This window comes from Electrona antarctica (genome assembly GCF_951216825.1).
Source record: "Electrona antarctica genome assembly, chromosome: 12".
Taxonomy (NCBI): Eukaryota; Metazoa; Chordata; class Actinopteri; order Myctophiformes; family Myctophidae; genus Electrona; species Electrona antarctica.
Genome location: NC_136793.1, coordinates 20,089,745 through 20,112,397, shown reverse-complemented (window position 1 = coordinate 20,112,397; position 22,653 = coordinate 20,089,745). Strand labels below are relative to the sequence as shown.

Here is a 22,653-nt window from a genome sequence, read left to right as displayed (position 1 = left end):
AAATCTATAGGCCAAATTAAAGTGTATTGAAAATATTTTCACATCATGTACGAATTACACAGTACTGTATCATATCATCATGATAGTCATAGCCTATATGTTTTTGGAGCTACCTGAAATTATGGTGTTCATTTTGCTCGTACTCGGGGGTATGGTGTATGAATATGGCTTTATGTAAGACACTAAACCCCTGGAATAAAGCCCCTTCCTATAGACCAGTGATTCTCAAAATAGGGTCCATGGACCCCCAGTGGTCTTTGGTTTCAAGGGGGGTCCAGAATAACCACTTTAACCCTAGTATTATATCTTCCAAAAAGAGAATCTACAAGGTCAAAACAGAATCGCTATGCATCGCAATACGTTGTGAGCTTGTACGTATATCTACTATTTTTAAAACATTTAGTATATGTTTTTTTAACATTTAACAACATGAATCTTATATGCATCATGGTCCCGGGCACCAGATAATTTCAGATGGGCGTCCATGGCCAATACTAATTTATTATTATTATTATTATTATTATTATTATTATTATTATTATTATTATTATTATTATTATTATTATTATTACATTTATCAAGTTTTGTGTGCATGAAACATAGTGACTATGGCCAGTGCACCAGGCCAAATTTCCGGTCCCCACCGTGCGGCCCATGGGGGCGTGAAAATTCAGGGGGGGGACTCTACATGTCCTCTGGGCCCGACTCTTCGCGTGGACACCACTTGTTCGCCCATCAGTCCAACGGATGACCCACACTGATTTGTTTCTCTTTGTTTATTATTAATACATTTTTAGGGCCCTATCTTGCAGTTCAAGCATAATTCCACAGGGTGGCAAAAACTATTAGAACAGTGCTCTGTGTACACCTCCCACAGTATGCTATGGGAAACAGTGTTTCTGATATAGTGACCTCCCGTGGACCCTGGATCTGGCTGGGAAAGGCTAGAATAGGGTCTACTAGGCTCTTGTCAGCCCTGTAGGTCCTCACGCTTGAGATGAACCACTGTAGTGTGTACACAGGCCATAGTTTTTACATGAGTTTGGGTGCACGGCCAATAGTTTTACATAGACTATAGTACAGTAATGTCCTGTAGGGCCACAGTATGCTATGGGAAACAGTGTTTCTGATATAGTGACCTCCCGTGGACCCGCACGCACGCACGCACGCACGCACGCACGCACGCACGCACGCACGCACGCACGCACGCACGCACGCACGCACGCACGCACGCACGCACAGTTAGATGGCTATACTAGGCTGGATCTGGCTGGGAAAGGCTAGAATAGGGTCTACTAGGCTCTTGTCAGCCCTGTAGGTCCTCACGCTTCAGATGAACCACTGTAGTGTGTACAAAGGCCATAGTTTTTACATGAGTTTGGGTGCACGGCCAATAGTTTTACATAGACTATAGTACAGTAATGTCCTGTAGGTCCACAGTATGCTATGGGAAACAGTGTTTCTGGTATAGTGACCTCCCGTGGACCCTCACGCACGCACGCACGCACGCACGCACGCACGCACGCACGCACGCACGCACGCACGCATGCACGCACGCACGCACAGTTAGATGGCTATACTAGGCTGGATCTGGCTGGGAAAGGCTAGAATAGGGTCTACTAGGCTGTACTAGGCTCTTGTCAACCCTGTAGGTCCTCACGCTTGAGATGAACCACTGTGTACACAGGCCATAGTTTTTACATGAGTTTGGGTGCACGGCCAATAGTTTTACATAGGCTATAGTACAGTAATGTCTCGTACAGCCTAGTCCAGCCTAGTACATCCTAGTCCAGCCTAGTCCAGCCTAGTACAGCCTAGTACAGCCTAGTACAGCCTAGTGCAGCCTAGTACAGCCTAGTCCATCTTAGTACAGCCTAGTCCACCCTAGTACAGCCTAGTGCAGCCTAGTGCAGCCTAGGCCAGCCTAGTCCAGCCTAGTCCAGCCTAGTACAGCCTAGTCCACCCTAGTCCAGCCTAGTGCAGCCTAGTCCAGCCTAGACCAGCCTAGTCCAGCCTAGTCCAGACTTGAGAAGCCTAGTCCAGCCTAGAGCAGCCTAGTCCAGCCTGGGAAAGGCTAGAATAGGGTCTACTAGGCTCTTGTCAGCCCTGTAGGTCCTCACGCTTGAGATGAACCACTGTAGTGTGTACACAGGCCATAGTTTTTACATGAGTTTGGGTGCACGGCCAATAGTTTTACATAGACTATAGTACAGTAATGTCCTGTAGGGCCACAGTATGCTATGGGAAACAGTGTTTCTGATATAGTGACCTCCCGCCTAGTACAGCCTAGTACAGCCTAGTGCAGCCTAGTACAGCCTAGTCCATCTTAGTACAGCCTAGTCCACCCTAGTACAGCCTAGTGCAGCCTAGGCCAGCCTAGTCCAGCCTAGTACAGCCTAGTCCACCCTAGTACAGCCTAGTCCAGCCTAGTGCAGCCTAGTCCAGCCTAGACCAGCCTAGTCCAGCCTAGTCCAGACTTGAGAAGCCTAGTCCAGCCTAGAGCAGCCTAGTCCAGCCTGGGAAAGGCTAGAATAGGGTCTACTAGGCTCTTGTCAGCCCTGTAGGTCCTCACGCTTGAGATGAACCACTGTAGTGTGTACACAGGCCATAGTACAGCCTAGTCCACCCTAGTACAGCCTAGTCCAGCCTAGTGCAGCCTAGTCCAGCCTAGTGCAGCCTAGTCCAGCCTAGTCCAGCCTAGTCCAGACTTGAGAAGCCTAGTCCAGCCTAGAGCAGCCTAGTCCAGCCTGGGAAAGGCTAGAATAGGCACGCACGCACGCACAGTTAGATGGCTATACTAGGCTGGATCTGGCTGGGAAAGGCTAGAATAGGGTCTACTAGGCTCTTGTCAGCCCTGTAGGTCCTCACGCTTCAGATGAACCACTGTAGTGTGTACACAGGCCATAGTTTTTACATGAGTTTGGGTGCACGGCCAATAGTTTTACATAGACTATAGTACAGTAATGTCCTGTAGGTCCACAGTATGCTATGGGAAACAGTGTTTCTGGTATAGTGACCTCCCGTGGACCCTCACGCACGCACGCACGCATGCACGCACGCACGCACGCACGCACGCACGCACGCACGCACGCACGCACGCACGCACGCACGCACGCACGCATGCACGCACGCACGCACAGTTAGATGGCTATACTAGGCTGGATCTGGCTGGGAAAGGCTAGAATAGGGTCTACTAGGCTGTACTAGGCTCTTGTCAACCCTGTAGGTCCTCACGCTTGAGATGAACCACTGTGTACACAGGCCATAGTTTTTACATGAGTTTGGGTGCACGGCCAATAGTTTTACATAGGCTATAGTACAGTAATGTCTCGTACAGCCTAGTCCAGCCTAGTACATCCTAGTCCAGCCTAGTCCAGCCTAGTACAGCCTAGTACAGCCTAGTACAGCCTAGTGCAGCCTAGTACAGCCTAGTCCATCTTAGTACAGCCTAGTCCACCCTAGTACAGCCTAGTGCAGCCTAGTGCAGCCTAGGCCAGCCTAGTCCAGCCTAGTACAGCCTAGTCCACCCTAGTCCAGCCTAGTGCAGCCTAGTCCAGCCTAGACCAGCCTAGTCCAGCCTAGTCCAGACTTGAGAAGCCTAGTCCAGCCTAGAGCAGCCTAGTCCAGCCTGGGAAAGGCTAGAATAGGGTCTACTAGGCTCTTGTCAGCCCTGTAGGTCCTCACGCTTGAGATGAACCACTGTAGTGTGTACACAGGCCATAGTTTTTACATGAGTTTGGGTGCACGGCCAATAGTTTTACATAGACTATAGTACAGTAATGTCCTGTAGGGCCACAGTATGCTATGGGAAACAGTGTTTCTGATATAGTGACCTCCCGCCTAGTACAGCCTAGTACAGCCTAGTGCAGCCTAGTGCAGCCTAGTACAGCCTAGTCCATCTTAGTACAGCCTAGTCCACCCTAGTACAGCCTAGTGCAGCCTAGTGCAGCCTAGGCCAGCCTAGTACAGCCTAGTCCACCCTAGTACAGCCTAGTCCAGCCTAGTGCAGCCTAGTCCAGCCTAGACCAGCCTAGTCCAGCCTAGTCCAGACTTGAGAAGCCTAGTCCAGCCTAGAGCAGCCTAGTCCAGCCTGGGAAAGGCTAGAATAGGGTCTACTAGGCTCTTGTCAGCCCTGTAGGTCCTCACGCTTGAGATGAACCACTGTAGTGTGTACACAGGCCATAGTACAGCCTAGTCCACCCTAGTACAGCCTAGTCCAGCCTAGTGCAGCCTAGTCCAGCCTAGACCAGCCTAGTCCAGCCTAGTCCAGACTTGAGAAGCCTAGTCCAGTCTAGAGCAGCCTAGTCCAGCCTGGGAAAGGCTAGAATAGGGTCTACTAGGCTCTTGTCAGCCCTGTAGGTCCTCACGCTTGAGATGAACCACTGTAGTGTACAGCCTAGTGCAGCCTAGTGCAGCCTAGGCCAGCCTAGTCCAGCCTAGTACAGCCTAGTCCACCCTAGTACAGCCTAGTCCACCCTAGTACAGCCTAGTCCAGCCTAGTGCAGCCTAGTCCAGCCTAGACCAGCCTAGTCCAGCCTAGTCCAGATTTGAGAAGCCTAGTCCAGCCTAGAGCAGCCTAGTCCAGCCTGGGAAAGGCTAGAATAGGGTCTACTAGGCTCTTGTCAGCCCTGTAGGTCCTCACGCTTGAGATGAACCACTGTAGTGTGTACACAGGCCATAGTTTTTACATGAGTTTGGGTGCACGGCCAATAGTTTTACATAGACTATAGTACAGTAATGTCCTGTAGGGCCACAGTATGCTATGGGAAACAGTGTTTCTGATATAGTGACCTCCCGTGGACCCGCACGCACGCACGCACGCACGCACGCACGCACGCACGCACGCACGCACGCAGAGCAGCCTAGTCCAGCCTAGTTCAGCCTAGTCCAGCATATTTTGTTGGTCTATTGGTAAACTATTGGTCGTGCACACACATGTAAAAACTATTGCCTGTGTACACAGTGGTTATTCCCAAGTGCGAAAAGGTTCAGGACTCACAAGAGCCTATAGTACAGCTTAATAGAGTCTATTAGAGTACAGTACAGCCTAGTACACCCTATTCTAGCCTATTCCAGCCTGATCCAGCCTAGTATAGCTTAGTATAGCCATCTAAATACCCCCCCTCCTAGTCTATTCTCCCACTAGGCTGGACTAGGCTAGACGTGGGTGTACATGGCTGTACCAGACCCTACTGGCCTCTAATAGGCTGTTTTCGGCTCTAGTAGACTGTGCTAGGCTGTACTAGGGTCTATTAGGCTGTACGAGGCAGTAAAGTACTATAGCCTAGAAATGTTCATGTAAAACTATTGGCCGTGCACACAAACTCCTGTAAAAACTATTGCCCGTGTACACAGTGGTTATTTCAAGTGCGAGGAACTACAGGGCTGACAAGAGTCTAGTACAGCCTAGTACACCCTATTCTAGCCCTTTCCAGCCCGATCCAACCTAGTATAGCCTAGTACAGCCATCTAAATACCCCTCTCTCCAAGTCTATTCTCCCACTAGGCTGGACTAAGCTAAACTTGTGTGTACAAGGCTGTACTAGACTCTACTGGGCTCCAATAGGCTGTTTTCGGCTCTAGCAGACTGTACTAGGCTCTATTAGGCTGTACGAGGCAGTAAAGTACTATATCCTAGAAATGTTCATGTAAAACTATTGGCCGTGCACACAAACTCCTGTAAAAACTATTGCCTGTGTACACAGTGGTTATTTCAAGTGCGAGGAACTGCAGGGCTGACAAGAGTCTAGTACAACCTATTCTAGCCTATTCCAGCCTGATGTAGCCTAGTATAGCCTAGTACAGCCATCTAAATACCCCCCCTCCTAGTCTATTCTCCCACTAGGCTGGATTAAGCTAAACGTGGATGTACAAGGCTGTACTAGACTCTACTGGGCTCCAATAGGCTGTTTCCGTCTCTAGCAGACTGTACTAGGCTCTATTAGGCTGTACGAGGCAGTAAAGTACTATAGCGTAGAAATGTTCATGTAAAACTATTGGCCGTGCACACAAACTCCTGTAAAAACTATTGCCCGTGTACACAGTGGTTATTCCCAAGTGCGAGGAACTACAGGGCTGACAAGAGCCTAGTACAGCCTAATAGAGGCTATTAGAGTCTAGCACAGCCTAGTACACCCCATTCTAGCCTTTTCCAGCCTGATCCAACCTAGTATAATCTAGTACAGCCACCAAAATACCCCCCTCTCCTAGTATATTCTCCCACTAGGCTGGACTAGGCTAGACGTGGGTGTACATGGCTGTACCAGACCCTACTGGCCTCTAATAGGCTGTTTTCGGCTCTAGTAGACTGTGCTAGGCTGTACTAGGGTCTATTAGGCTGTACGAGGCAGTAAAGTACTATAGCCTAGAAATGTTCATGTAAAACTATTGGCCGTGCACACAAACTCCTGTAAAAACTATTGCCCGTGTACACAGTGGTTATTTCAAGTGCGAGGAACTACAGGGCTGACAAGAGTCTAGTACAGCCTAGTACACCCTATTCTAGCCCTTTCCAGCCCGATCCAACCTAGTATAGCCTAGTACAGCCATCTCAATACCCCTCTCTCCAAGTCTATTCTCCCACTAGGCTGGACTAAGCTAAACTTGGGTGTACAAGGCTGTACTAGACTCTACTGGGCTCCAATAGGCTGTTTTCGGCTCTAGCAGACTGTACTAGGCTCTATTAGGCTGTACGAGGCAGTAAAGTACTATAGCCTAGAAATGTTCATGTAAAACTATTGGCCGTGCACACAAACTCCTGTAAAAACTATTGCCCGTGTACACAGTGGTTATTTCAAGTGCGAGGAACTGCAGGGCTGACAAGAGTCTAGTACACCCTATTCTAGCCTATTCCAGCCTGATGTAGCCTAGTATAGCCTAGTACAGCCATCTAAATACCCCCCCCCCCCTCCTAGTCTATTCTCCCACTAGGCTGGATTAAGCTAAACGTGGGTGTACAAGGCTGTACTAGACTCTACTGGGCTCCAATAGGCTGTTTCCGGCTCTGGCAGACTGTACTAGGCTCTATTAGGCTGTACGAGGCAGTAAAGTACTATAGCCTAGAAATGTTCATGTAAAACTATTGGCCGTGCACACAAACTCCTGTAAAAACTATTGCCCGTGTACACAGTGGTTATTCCCAAGTGCGAGGAACTACAGGGCTGACAAGAGCCTAGTACAGCCTAATAGAGGCTATTAGAGTCTAGCACAGCCTAGTACACCCCATTCTAGCCTTTTCCAGCCTGATCCAACCTAGTATAGCCTAGTACAGCCACCAAAATACCCCCCCCCTCCAAGTCTATTCTCCCACTAGGCTGGACTAGGCTAGACGTGGGTGTACATGGCTGTACTAGACTCTACTGGCCTCTAATAGGCTGTTTTCCGGCTCTAGTAGACTGTGCTAGGCTGTACTAGGGTCTATTAGGCTGTACGAGGCAGTAAAGTACTATAGCCTAGAAATGTTCATGTAAAACTATTGGCCGTGCACACAAACTCCTGTAAAAACTATTGCCCGTGTACACAGTGGTTATTCCCAAGTGCGAGGAACTACAGGGCTGACAAGAGCCTAGTACAGCCTAATAGAGGCTATTAGAGTCTAGCACAGCCTACTACACCCCATTCTAGCCTTTTCCAGCCTGATCCAACCTAGTATAGCCTATTACAGCCACCAAAATACCCCCCTCTCCAAGTCTATTCTCCCACTAGGCTGGACTAGGCAGGACGTGTGTGTACAAGGCTGTACTAGACTCTACTGGCCTCTAATAGGCTGTTTTCGGCTCTAGTAGACTGTGCTAGGCTGTATTAGGGTCTATTATGCTGTACAAGCCACAGTACTATAGCGTAGAAATGTTCATGTCAAACTATTGGCCGTGCACACAAACTCCTGTAAAAACTATTGCCCGTGTACACAGTGGTTATTTCAAGTGCGAGGAACTGCAGGGCTGACAAGAGTCTAGTACACCCTATTCTAGCCTATTCCAGCCTGATGTAGCCTAGTATAGCCTAGTACAGCCATCTAAATACCCCCCCTCCTAGTCTATTCTCCCACTAGGCTGGATTAAGCTAAACGTGGGTGTACAAGGCTGTACTAGACTCTACTGGGCTCCAATAGGCTGTTTCCAGCTCTAGCAGACTGTACTAGGCTCTATTAGGCTGTACGAGGCAGTAAAGTACTATAGCCTAGAAATGTTCATGTAAAACTATTGGCCGTGCACACAAACTCCTGTAAAAACTATTGCCTGTGTACACAGTGGTTATTCCCAAGTGCGAGGAACTACAGGGCTGACAAAAGCCTAGTACAGCCTAATAGAGGCTATTAGAGTCTAGCACAGCCTAGTACACCCCATTCTAGCCTTTTCCAGCCTGATCCAACCTAGTATAGCCTAGTACAGCCACCAAAATACCCCCCTCTCCAAGTCTATTCTCCCACTAGGCTGGACGTGTGTGTACAAGGCTGTACTAGACTCTACTGGCCTCTAATAGGCTGTTTTCGGCTCTAGTAGACTGTGCTAGGCTGTACTAGGGTCTATTCAGCTGTACGAGGCACAGTACTATAGCGTAGAAATGTTCATGTAAAACTATTGGCCGTGCACACAAAGTCATGTAAAAACTATTGCCCGTGTACACAGTGGTTATTTCAAGTGCGAGGAACTACAGGGCTGACAAGAGCCTAGTACAGCCTAATAGAGGCTATTAGAGTCTAGCACAGCCTAGTACACCCCATTCTAGCCTGATCCAACCTAGTATAGCCTATAGTACAGACACAAATACCCCACTCTCCAAGTCTATTCTCCCACTAGGCTGGACTAGGCTAGACGTGGGTGTACATGGCTGTACTAGACTACTAGGCTCTAATAGGCTGTTTTCGGTTCTAGTAGACTGTGCTAGGCTGTACTAGGGTCTATTAGGCTGTACGAGGCAATAAAGTACCCTAGTAGACCCTTGACGATCCTTCATTAACTGTGTGTGTGTGTGTTTGTTTGTTTGTTTGTTTGTTTGTTTGTTTGTTTGTTTGTTTGTTTGTGTGTGTGTGTGTGTGTGTGTGTGTGTGTGTGTGTGTGTGTGCCATGCACACAAACTCCTGTAAAAACTATTGTCCGTGTACACAGTGGTTATTTCAAGTGCGAGGAACTACAGGGCTGACAAGAGCCTAGTACACCCTATTCTAGCCCTTTCCAGCCTGATCCAGCCTAGTATATCTTAGTATAGCCATCTAAATACCCCTCTCCCCTAGTCTATTCTCCCACTAGGTTGGACTAGGCTAGACGTGGGTGTACTAGACTCTACTGGCCTCTAATAGGCTGTTTTCGGCTCAAGTAGACTGTGCTAGGCTGTACTAGGGTATATTAGGCTGTACAACGCAGTACAGTATAACAATCAGGCCTATTGGCGTATAAGTCTGAGTTATATAAAATAAAATAAATAAATAAAGGTCCTGTACCTGCGACAGTAAATCTAGATACTGGAAATGAACAGTAGTATAGAGCACAAGGAAAACGCAAAACTATTTCCCTTTAGGTGAAATGGCTGGTCTTTATAATATTTACAGATCGAATCAAACCAAAATCATACAAACTGGGCAATCAATCCCTTCAAAATGTAAATTAAATGTTCCAGTCCCTTCACATTATCCCCTGCAATGTCCCTTTAAAGGTGCCCCCAAAGTCAGTGTTCCAAAAGTAATCCCGAAAAAAGTAATCAGAGTATCCAGATTAATCCAACTGCTGTAGATCCTCTTCTGTTCAATTTAGACAGTCCAAAAAACGTACAAAACAAAAAGGCAAAGCCTTGCTTACCGGAAAAATGAAAAAGTATCTGCTGCTCACCCCACCTTTAAGTCGGGCGTGGTCCGCTGGGTCCTTTGTTCACCAGCTCTGTTTGTTTGACAGAGCTCCAAGCCTCAGAAGCTGGCCTACCAAACTTTATTTCCTTCCCTTGGCAAAGTTCTTCGGTCAGACCGGCATTTGTTGCGTTTTACCTCTGAATTGGCATAGTATTGGCCTTTAAAAGAGTCTGTTTGGCAAAGAAAACTAGCAACACCAAACTCTCTCCTTACTGCCCAAAATGGAACCCAGGCTCGGCGCCTCACTTCCTGGTCTTTTATAGTTTCCTGGCAATATTTCTCACACACCTTTCCCCACAGCTCCCCTTGTGATCAACCCTTGTCATAACAGAACATTGATGACCATGGTTCAATTACACACAACACATTATCTTGTATATCCGTACACTACATTTCAGTGTTAAATATTCAACCTTGGTTTCACAAACATATTCCCCTGTTATTCCCCCAGTATGTTTAATTTTCTTTCATACTCATACCAGGCCAGGAAATACATTGTTTCACATTTCACATTTTATGTGGCAGTGTCACAACAGTACTATAGCATAGAAATGTTCATGTAAAACTATTGGCCATGCACACAAACTCCTGTAAAAACTATTGTCCGTGTACACAGTGGTTATTTCAAGTGCGAGGAACTACAGGGCTGACAAGAGCCTAGTACAGCCTAGTACACCCTATTCTAGTATATACTCCTAGTATATCCTAGTATACCCATCTAAATACCCCTCTCTCCTAGTCTATTCTCCCACTAGGTTGGACTAGGCTAGACGTGGGTGTACATGGCTGTACTAGACTCTACTGGGCTTTAATAGGCTGTTTTCGGCTCTAGTAGACTGTGCTAGGCTGTACTAGGGTCTATTAAGCTGTATGAGGCAGTAAAGTACTATACCTAGAAATGTTCATGTAAAACTTTTGGCCGTGCACACTAACTCCTTTAAAAACGATTGCCCGTGTACATAGTGGTTATTCCCAAGTGCGAGGAAATACAGGGCTGACAAGAGCCTAGTACAGCCTAATAGAGGCTATTAGAGTCTAGCACAGCCTAGTACACCCCATTCTAGCCTGATCCAACCTAGTATAGCCTAGTACAGACACAAATACCCCACTCTCCAAGTCTATTCTCCCACTAGGCTGGACTAGGCTAGACGTGGGTGTACATGGCTGTACTAGACTACTAGGCTCTAATAGGCTGTTTTCGGTTCTAGTAGACTGTGCTAGGCTGTACTAGGGTCTATTAGGCTGTACGAGGCAGTAAAGTACCCTAGTAGACCCTTGACGATCCTTCATTAACTGTGTGTGTGTGTGTGTGTGTGTGTGTGTGTGTGTGTGTGTGTGTGTGTGTGTGTGTGTGTGTGTGTGTGTGTGTGTGTGTGTGTGTGTGTGTGTGTGCCAAATGGACCCTTACACCTGTAAGCGTCCAATTGGTTCCATTCGTACCCTCTCAGAGTTAAGGGGGTGCTTACAAATAAAACATTTGAGAACCACTTGTACTTATTGGACTCATAATGTATATGGAGATCTCTGTATCTGCCTGTCTGCCTGTGTCTAGTGAAAACTGACTGTGAAAAGTGTACTGGTTAAGTAATCAACCAGGCAGGGTGGGGTTGCCATGGCAATCAATTGGCTGAGGCAGAGGCTGGGAATTCTACAGGTGAGGGGACTTAAGCTAATTAGGTCCACTGGCAGAGCCTGACCAAAGCCTTTTGTGGTGTTTCTCCAGCTGGAATAGGCTAGACTACTAGACTAGGGTGTACGGCTGTACTAGACTATATTTTACACGCACGCACGCACGCACGCACGCACGCACGCACGCACGCACACACGCACAGTTACATGGCTATACTAGGCTGGATCTGGTTGGGAAAGGCTAGAATAGGGTCTACTAGGCTGTACTGGACTATAATAGGCTCCATTAGGCTGTACTAGGCTCTTGTCAGCCCTGTAGGTCCTCACGCTTGAGATGAACCACTGTGTACACAGGCCATAGTTTTTACATGAGTTTGGGTGCACGGCCAATAGTATTACATAGGCTATAGTACAGTAATGTATCCTACAGCCTAATAGAGCCTAGTACAGGCTGTATTAGGCTATACTATGCTTGATCCTGCTGGAATAGGCTAGACTAGGGTGTACTACGCTGTACTGGACTCTAATAGGCTGTACTAGGCTCTTGTCAGCCCTGTAGCTCCTCACACTTGAAATTAACCACTGTGTACACAGGCAATAGATTTTACATGAGTTTGTGTGCACGGCCAATAGTTTTGAACGTGTGCGCGTGTGTGTGTGTGTGTTTAAGTGTGTGCGTGCGTGCGTGCGTGCGTGCGTGCGTGCGTGCGAGGAGTAGAGTAGCTTTGCCCTTACACCTGTAAGCGTCCATTTGGTTCCATTCGTACCCTCTCAGAGTTAAGGGGGTGCTTACAAATAAAACATTTGAGAACCACTTGTACTTATTGGACTCATAATGTATATGGAGATCTCTGTATCTGCCTGTCTGCCTGTGTCTAGTGAAAACTGACTGTGAAAAGTGTACTGGTTAAGTAATCAACCAGGCAGGTGTGGGGTTGCCATGGCAATCAATTGGCTGAGGCAGAGGCTGGGAATTCTACAGGTGAGGGGACTTAGGCTAATTAGGTCCACTGGCAGAACCTGACCAAAGCCTTTTGTGGTGTTTCTCCAGCTGGAATAGGCTAGACTACTAGACTAGGGTGTACGGCTGTACTAGACTATATTTTACACGCACGCACGCACGCACAGTTAGATGGCTATACTAGGCTGGATCTGGTTGGGAAAGGCTAGAATAGGGTCTACTAGGCTGTACTGGACTATAATAGGCTCCATTAGGCCCTCACGCTTGAGATGAACCACTGTGTACACAGGCCATAGTTTTTACATGAGTTTGGGTGCACGGCCAATAGTTTTACATAGGCTATAGTACAGTAATGTCTCCTACAGCCTAATAGAGCCTAGTACAGGCTGTATGTATTAGGCTATACTATGCTTGATCCTGCTGGAATAGGCTAGACTAGGGTGTACTACGCTGTACTGGACTCTAATAGGCTGTACTAGGCTCTTGTCAGCCCTGTAGCTCCTCACACTTGAAATTAACCACTGTGTACACAGGCAATAGATTTTACATGAGTTTGTGTGCACGGCCAATAGTTTTGAACGTGTGCGTGTGTGTGTGTGTGTGTGTGTAAGTGTGTGTGTGTGTGCGTGCGTGCGTGCGTGCGTGCGTGCGAGGAGTAGAGTAGCTTTGCCCTTACACCTGTAAGCGTCCAATTGGTTCCATTCGTACCCTCTCAGAGTTAAGGGGGTGCTTACAAATAAAACATTTGAGAACCACTTGTACTTATTGGACTCATAATGTATATGGAGATCTCTGTATCTGCCTGTCTGCCTGTGTCTAGTGAAAACTGACTGTGTAAAGTGTACTGGTTAAGTTATCAACCAGGCAGGTGTGGGGTTGCCATGGCAATCAATTGGCTGAGGCAGAGGCTGGGAATTCTACAGGTGAGGGGACTTAGGCTAATTAGGTCCACTGGCAGAGCCTGACCAAAGCCTTTTGTGGTGTTTCTCCAGCTGGAATAGGCTAGACTACTAGACTAGGGTGTACGGCTGTACTAGACTATATTTTACACGCACGCACGCACGCACAGTTAGATGGCTATACTAGGCTGGATCTGGTTGGGAAAGGCTAGAATAGGGTCTACTAGGCTGTACTGGACTATAATAGGCTCCATTAGGCCCTCACGCTTGAGATGAACCACTGTGTACACAGGCCATAGTTTTTACATGAGTTTGGGTGCACGGCCAATAGTTTTACATAGGCTATAGTACAGTAATGTCTCCTACAGCCTAATAGAGCCTAGTACAGGCTGTATGTATTAGGCTATACTATGCTTGATCCTGCTGGAATAGGCTAGACTAGGGTGTACTACGCTGTACTGGACTCTAATAGGCTGTACTAGGCTCTTGTCAGCCCTGTAGCTCCTCACACTTGAAATTAACCACTGTGTACACAGGCAATAGATTTTACATGAGTTTGTGTGCACGGCCAATAGTTTTGAACGTGTGCGTGTGTGTGTGTGTGTGTGTATGTGTGTATGTGTGTGTGTGCGTGTGTGCGTGTGTGCGTGTGTGCGTGCGTGCGTGCGTGCGTGCGTGCGTGCGTGCGAGGAGTAGAGTAGCTTTGCCCTTACACCTGTAAGCGTCCATTTGGTTCCATTCGTACCCTCTCAGAGTTAAGGGGGTGCTTACAAATAAAACATTTGAGAACCACTTGTACTTATTGGACTCATAATGTATATGGAGATCTCTGTATCTGCCTGTCTGCCTGTGTCTAGTGAAAACTGACTGTGAAAAGTGTACTGGTTAAGTAATCAACCAGGCAGGGTGGGGTTGCCATGGCAATCAATTGGCTGAGGCAGAGGCTGGGAATTCTACAGGTGAGGGGACTTAAGCTAATTAGGTCCACTGGCAGAGCCTGACCAAAGCCTTTTGTGGTGTTTCTCCAGCTGGAATAGGCTAGACTACTAGACTAGGGTGTACGGCTGTACTAGACTATATTTTACACGCACGCACGCACGCCCGCACGCACGCACGCACGCACGCACGCATGCACGCACAGTTAGATGGCTATACTAGGCTGGATCTGGTTGGGAAAGGCTAGAATAGGGTCTACTAGGCTGTACTGGACTATAATAGGCTCCATTAGGCTGTACTAGGCTCTTGTCAGCCCTGTAGGTCCTCACGCTTGAGATGAACCACTGTGTACACAGGCCATAGTTTTTACATGAGTTTGGGTGCACGGCCAATAGTTTTACATAGGCTATAGTACAGTAATGTCTCCTACAGCCTAATAGAGCCTAGTACAGGCTGTATTAGGCTATACTATGCTTGATCCTGCTGGAATAGGCTAGACTAGGGTGTACTACGCTGTACTGGACTCTAATAGGCTGTACTAGGCTCTTGTCAGCCCTGTAGCTCCTCACACTTGAAATGAACCACTGTGTACACGGGCAATAGTTTTTACATATGTTTGTGTGCACGGCCAATAGGCTATAGTACAGTAATGTCTCGTACAGCCTAATAGAGCCTAGTCCAGCCTACTAGAGCTGAATACAGCCTATTAGAGCCCAGTAGTCTAGTACAGCCTAGTATACCCACGTCTAGCCTAGTGTGGAGAATAGACTAGGAGAGGGGGGGAAGTTATATGGCTGTACTAGGCTATACTACGCTTGATCCGGCTAGACTAGGGTGTACTAGGCTCTTGTCAGCCCTGTAGTTCCTCACACTTGGGAATAACCACTGTGTACACGGCCAATAGTTTTTACAGGAGTGTGTGTGCATGGCCAATAGTTTTACATGAACATTTCTAGGATATAGTACTCTACTGCCTCGTACAGCCTAATAGACCCTAGTACAAACTAGCACAGTCTACTAGAGCCAAAAACAGCATATTAGAGCCCAGTAGAGTCTAGGACAGTCATGTACACCCACATCTAGCCTAGTCCAGCCTGGAGAGGGGGGATTTTGGTGGCTGTACTAGGCTATACTAGGCTGGATCAGGCTGGAATAGGCTAGAATGCAGTGTACTAGGCTGCACTGGACTCTAATTGGCCCTATTAGGCTGTACCAGGCTCTTGTCAGCCCTGTAGTTCCACGCACTTGAGGTTAACCACTGCGTACACAGGCAATAGTTTTTACATGAGTTTGTGTGCTCGGACAATAGTTGTACATGGAACATTTCTAGGCTTTTGTACTTTACTGCCTTGTAAAGCCTAATATACCCGAGTACAGCCTAGCACAGTCTACTAGAGTCAAAAACAGCCTATTAGAGCCTTGTAGAGTCTAGTACAGCCATGTACACCCACGTCTAGCCTAGTCCAACCTAGTGGGAGAATAGACTTGGAGAGAGGGGTATTTAGATGGCTGTACTAGGCTATACTAGGCTGGATCAGGCCGGAATAGGCTAGAATAGGGTGTACTAGGCTGTACTAGGCTCTTGTCAGCCCTGTATTTCCTTGCACTTGGGAATAACCACTGTGTACACGGGCAATAGTTTTTACAGGAGTTAGTGTGCACGGCCAATAGTTTTACATGAACATTTCTAGGTATAGTACTTTACTGCCTCGTACAGCCTAATAGACCCTAGTACAGTCTACTAGAGCCAAAAACAGCCTATTAGAGCCCAGCAGAGCCTAGTCCAGCCTAGTGGGAGAATAGACTTGGAGAGAGGGGTATTTTGGTGGCTGTACTAGGCTATACTAGACTGGATCAGGCTGGAATAGGCTAGAATGCGGTGTCTAATAGGCCCTATTAGGCTGTACCAGGCTCTTGTCAGCCATGTAGTTCACGCACTTGAGGTTAACCACTGCGTAAGCAGGCAATAGTTTGTACATGAGTTTGTGTGCACGGACAATAGTTGTACATGGAACATTTCTAGGCTTTTGTAAAGCCTAATATACCCTAGTACAGCCTAGTACAGTCTACTAGAGCCAAAAACAACATTAGAGCCCAGTAGAGTCTAGGACAGCCATGTACACCCACGTCTAGCCTAGTCCAACCTAGTGGGAGAATAGACTAGGATGGGGGGGGGGGGGGGGGGGTATTTAGATGGCTGTACTAGGCTGGAACAGGCTGGAATAGGCTAGAATAGGGTGTACTAGGCTGTACTAGACTTTAATAGGCTCCATTAAGCTGTACTAGGCACTTGGGAATAGCCACTGTGTGCACGGCCAATAGTTTTACATGAACATTTCTAGACTTTAATGGCTGTAATAGACTTGTCCGTGATAAGAGCTTCTCTTCACACGGGTGGGATTGTTTTCTATTAGCCTGCCGTGTACACCATTCTTTTTCTGTGTGACTGCCATGCAGGCAAACACGTGTGGCTCAGCCAGGAATGGTGTGCTTATCAAAATATTTCCATTATGCGTTACCATGGCGAGGTATTTCGCAATAAACGATGTCCAAAACCCATCAAGGACCCCAGGGGGTCCCCAAACCACACTTTGATAACCATTGAAGGACCCCATCGAGACCCATCAAGGACCCCATGGGGTCCCCGAACCACACTTTGATAACCAGTGAAGGACCCCATCGAGACCCATCAAGGACCCCATGGGGTCCCCGAACCACACTTTGATAACCAGTGTTGGACCTCATCGAAACCTATCAAGGACCCCAAGGGGTCCCCGAACCACACTTTGATAACCAGTGTTGGACCTCATCGAAACCTATCAAGGACCCCAGGGGGTCCCCGGACCACACTTTGATAACCAGTGTTGGACCTCATCGAAACCTATCAAGGACCCCAAGGGGTCCCCGAACCACACTTTGATAACCAGTGAAGGACCCCATCGAGACCCATCAAGGACCCCATGGGGTCCCCGAACCACACTTTGATAACCAGTGTTGGACCTCATCGAGACCCATCAAGGACCCCATGGGGTCCCCGAACCACACTTTGCTAACCAGTGTTGGACCCCATCGAGACCCATCAAGGACCCCATGGAGTCCCCGAACCACACTTTGATAACCAGCGTTGGACCCCATCAAGGACCCCATGGGGTCCCCGAACCACACTTTGATAACCAGCGTTGGACCCCATCGAGACCCATCAAGGACCCCATGGGGTCCCCGAACCACACTTTGATAACCAGCGTTGGACCCCATCGAGACCCATCAAGGACCCCATGGGGTCCCCGAACCACACTTTGATAACCAGTGTTGGACCTCATCGAAACCTATCAAGGACCCCAAGGGGTCCCCGAACCACACTTTGATAACCAGTGAAGGACCCCATCGAGACCCATCAAGGACCCCATGGGGTCCCCGAACCACACTTTGATAACCAGTGTTGGACCTCATCGAGACCCATCAAGGACCCCAGGGGGTCCCCGGACCACACTTTGATAACCAGTGTTGGACCTCATCGAAACCTATCAAGGACCCCAAGGGGTCCCCGAACCACACTTTGATAACCAGTGAAGGACCCCATCGAGACCCATCAAGAACCCCATGGGGTCCCCGAACCACACTTTGATAACCAGTGTTGGACCTCATCGAGACCCATCAAGGACCCCATGGGGTCCCCGAACCACACTTTGCTAACCAGTGTTGGACCCCATCGAGACCCATCAAGGACCCCATGGAGTCCCCGAACCACACTTTGATAACCAGCGTTGGACCCCATCAAGGACCCCATGGGGTCCCCGAACCACACTTTGATAACCAGCGTTGGACCCCATCGAGACCCATCAAGGACCCCATGGGGTCCCCGAACCACACTTTGATAACCAGCGTTGGACCCCATCGAGACCCATCAAGGACCCCATGGGGTCCCCGAACCACACTTTGATAACCAGTGTTGGACCTCATCGAAACCCATCAAGGACCCCAAGGGGTCCCCGAACCACACTTTGATAACCAGTGTTGGACCTCATCGAAATCCATCAAGGACCCCAGGGGGTCCCCGAACCACACTTTGATAACCAATGTTGGACCTCATCGAGACCCATCAAGGACCCCATGGGGTCCCCGAACCACACTTTGATACCCAGTGTTGGACCTCATCGAGACCCATCAAGGACCCCATGGGGTCCCCGAACCACACTTTGATAACCAGTGTTGGACCTCATCGAGACCCATCAAGAACCCCATGGGGTCCCCAAACCACACTTTGATAACCAGTGTTGGACCTCATCGAGACCCATCAAGGACCCCAAGGGGTCCCCGAACCACACTTTGATAACCAGTGTTGGACCTGATCGAAACCTATCAAGGACCCCAGGGGGTTTCCGGACCACACTTTGATAACCAGTGTTGGACCCCATCGAGACCCATCAAGGACCCCATGGGGTCCCCGGACCACACTTTGATAACCAGTGTTGGACCTCATCGAGACCCATCAAGGACCCCATGGGGTCCCCGAACCACACTTTGCTAACCAGTGTTGGACCCCATCGAGACCCATCAAGGACCCCATGGGGTCCCCGAACCACACTTTGATAACCAGCGTTGGACCCCATCGAGACCCATCAAGGACCCCATGGGGTCCCCGAACCACACTTTGATAACCAGCGTTGGACCCCATCGAGACCCATCAAGGACCCCATGGGGTCCCCGAACCACACTTTGATAACCAGCGTTGGACCCCATCGAGACCCATCAAGGACCCCATGGGGTCCCCGAACCACACTTTGATAACCAGCGTTGGACCTCATCGAAACCCATCAAGGACCCCAAGGGGTCCCCGAACCACACTTTGATAACCAGTGAAGGACCCCATCGAGACCCATCAAGGACCCCAGGGGATCCCCGGACCACACTTTGATAACCAGTGTTGGACCTCATCGAGACCCATCAAGGACCCCATGGGGTCCCCGAACCACACTTTGATAACCAGTGTTGGACCTCATCGAGACCCATCAAGGACCCCATGGGGTCCCCGAACCACACTTTGATAACCAGTGTTGGACCCCATCGAGACCCATCAAGGACCCCATGGGGTCCCCGAACCACACTTTGATAACCAGTGAAGGACCCCATCGAGACCCATCAAGGACCCCAGGGGGTCCCCGAACCACACTTTGATAACCAGCGTTGGACCCCATCGAGACCCATCAAGGACCCCAGGGGGTCCCCGAACCACACTTTGATAACCAGCGTTGGACCCCATCGAGACCCATCAAGGACCCCATGGGGTCCCCGAACCACACTTTGATAACCAGCGTTGGACCCCATCGAGACCCATCAAGGACCCCAGGGGGTCCCCGTACCACACTTTGATAACCAGCGTTGGACCCCATCGAGACCCATCAAGGACCCCATGGGGTCCCCGAACCACACTTTGTTAACCAGCGTTGGACCCCACCGAGACCCATCAAGGACCCCATGGGGTCCCCGAACCACACTTTGATAACCAGCGTTGGACCCCATCGAGACCCATCAAGGACCCCATGGGGTAACCGAACCACACTTTGATAACCAGCGTTGGACCCCATCGAGACCCATCAAGGACCCCTGGGGGTCCCCGAACCACACTTTGATAACCAGCGTTGGACCCCATCGAGACCCATCAAGGACCCCATGGGGGTCCCCGAACCACACTTTGATAACCAGCGTTGGACCCCATCGAGACCCATCAAGGACCCCATGGGGGTCCCCGAACCACACTTTGATAACCAGCGTTGGACCCCATCGAGACCCATCAAGGACCCCATGGGGGTCCCCGAACCACACTTTGATAACCAGTGTTGGACCACATCGAAACCTATCAAGGATCCCAGGGGGTCCCCGAACCACACTTAAGTGTTGGACCCCATAGAAAGTCCTTTCTAGGCTGGAGTAGGCTAGACTATGGCTCTCTGCTGCCCCCCGTTGACAAAATGTTGTAAACACAGACAGGTTCACGAAAAGCAGTGGCGCGTGTTCACGCTCCGGATGAACTATGGGAAGTGTTCCCTGCCGGGTGCACCGGCACTAGTTTGTATACGGGCCATAGTTTCTTACCATTGAAACAACCTGCTGTGAACACCACTTTAATTGTTATTATTATTATTATTATCATAATTTTTCGACAGTGGTCGAGATCTTGGATTTCCCAATGCCACGCCAGACTTGTGGCTCTTCCCAAAGAGATTTTGCACTCTCATTAGAAGGCGGGTGCATGTGCCATCCAGCCGTTTCTCTAATTTCTTTGAAAGTCTCCATGTCTCGGAGCCATAGAGTAGAATCGGCTCAACGGTCATATTCATTTATAGGTGTCCTTGACATGACAAGGTCTGTGAGAACCAGTGCCACAGGGAGAGCACATTGCATGCTGGCTGAGTTCCTATGTTTCAGAGAACCAGTGCCACAGGGAGAGCACACTGCATGCTGGCTGAGTTCCTATGTTTCAGAGAACCAGTGCCACAGGGAGAGCACACTGCATGCTGACTGAGTTCCTATGTTTCACTGTGCATGCTGGTTGGTTACCTGGTGGGAACAGGAACCTCTGTCAGGGCCCCAAGCATCACAGCTTCCTTCAGACGAACCAACGCCACAAACGGTGCGTCCAGGAAATCCACCTCCCCCACCAAGATGTTGGAGGCCTCAGCGTCTCTGGGTAACTTCTTCATGAACTTGTTCCTCAGCTGAAAAACACAGAAAGAAGGGGTGGGGGGGTAGGGAGGTGGGGGGCATAGGGGAGGGAGGCGTTAAATGTTACGTTCACACCAGCAAGCTACCTTTCCCTGGAATTAGGCAAGCTTTATATCAAACATGACAATCAGTCTTTGGAATTTGAAACCTTCCCATTCAAGCCAAATACCAAACCAGGAGGCACCCGAGGAAAGGAGGTAAATGATTAGTGGTAACAAATCAGGGGTGGAAGATATACTCAGATTTTTAACTTAAGTAAAGGTCGCAATACCACAATGTAGAAATACTGTTACAACAACTTACAAGTAAAACTTTATTAAAAATGTTACTCGAGTAAAAGTACAAAAGTATTGTCATTCAAATATATAAAATAAAAGTACTCATTATGATTATTATTATTTATTTATTTTCAAAAGTTTTCAAAATGTTTAAAAAATAACCGATCTACAAACTCACAATGCTCACTTACAAACATGTAAGCTTGTAGATCGGCTATATTATAATACACAAAGTAAAATAAGCCTAAAAAAAAAATATGTTGTATATGTTCTTCTAATAATAAATACTACGAAATAACTTTTCAAATGATTGTAGTGGAGTGAAAAAAAAAGAAAAAAGTGAATATTTGCTTCTGTGGAGTAGAATTACAAAGTATTGAAAATGTAAAATGACTCAAAGTACCTCAAAATCTGTACTTAAGTGCAGTACTTTTACTTAAGTAAATGTACTTAGTTTGTGTCATGTTTGTGTCAAGGATCCCTAAATTACGCACGCGTAAATAATGATGTTTGGTCGTTCTGTTAAATGATGGTTGAAAAACTCAGATTCCAGTAGTCATTGAACCACAATAAATTCAATAAGTGTCATGTGACCTTGACACTTATTGAATGCACAACTTGAACTTCCACTTTTATCACAATCAACCACGTTACACTTTGATCCATCATAATATTATGCCCCTCATCATATTTTCTCTAATGATAACAACTGTAGGATGCCTGTGTCCACATTTAAGTCATTAATATATAGACTTCAAAGACTACAAATCATAAACATTAAGATAAGACTGCCATGGAACACTGCTGTGTTACAAATTAACTTGAAAACACCAGAAGCAGAGTGGAAAATATTTACAACGGAGCACCCAAGGACAACTATGGAATAAAGAGGACGGAAGGTTGTGCAGTGTGCAATGCTTTTTGTAATAATTTGCATGCCCCACACATGCATGCCCCACACAGTGAAGTGGGGCATGCATTCGCAACTTGCATAGTTCCCTGGATGCGTGGTCCCAGAGAAGGCCGGTTAATTAAGCATCTACCAAGGAAAGGACACCGGGTTAAAAGTGGTCCTACTCCTGTCAGTTCTCACAACCTAAAAGTGGCCTTACACTAGCCGATAATCAGGCATTTTTGACGCTCGGGGGGTGCCCGACCGCTCAAAGCACGATCGGGATCGGCCCGATCAACATCAAGAATGTTTGATATTTGCTCTGCCCCGCTCCGATTATCCTGTAGTGTGTGGTGCTATCAGATTTCAGATTGAAAAAAATCGGCTAGTGTAAGGCCACCTTTAATGTGATGTTGACCATGATCACTAAAGATTTGAATCCTTCCATTGGCCCAAAAATAGGGTTAATAGTATGAGACCTCAGGTGTTTGTAC

The 22,653-nt window shown here is 48.1% G+C and overlaps 1 protein-coding gene across 1 annotated transcript in view; it reads right to left on the bottom strand.

The window, feature by feature from the left end:
• The window catches only part of slc4a4a (solute carrier family 4 member 4a), a 94,072-nt gene that overhangs the window by 24,832 nt on the left and 46,587 nt on the right, over positions 1-22,653 (bottom strand). The window contains exon 7 of the mRNA XM_079517186.1: positions 20,825-20,982. Coding sequence (XP_079373312.1) covers positions 20,825-20,982 — 158 coding nt within the window. The remainder of the gene's footprint in view (positions 1-20,824; positions 20,983-22,653) is intronic.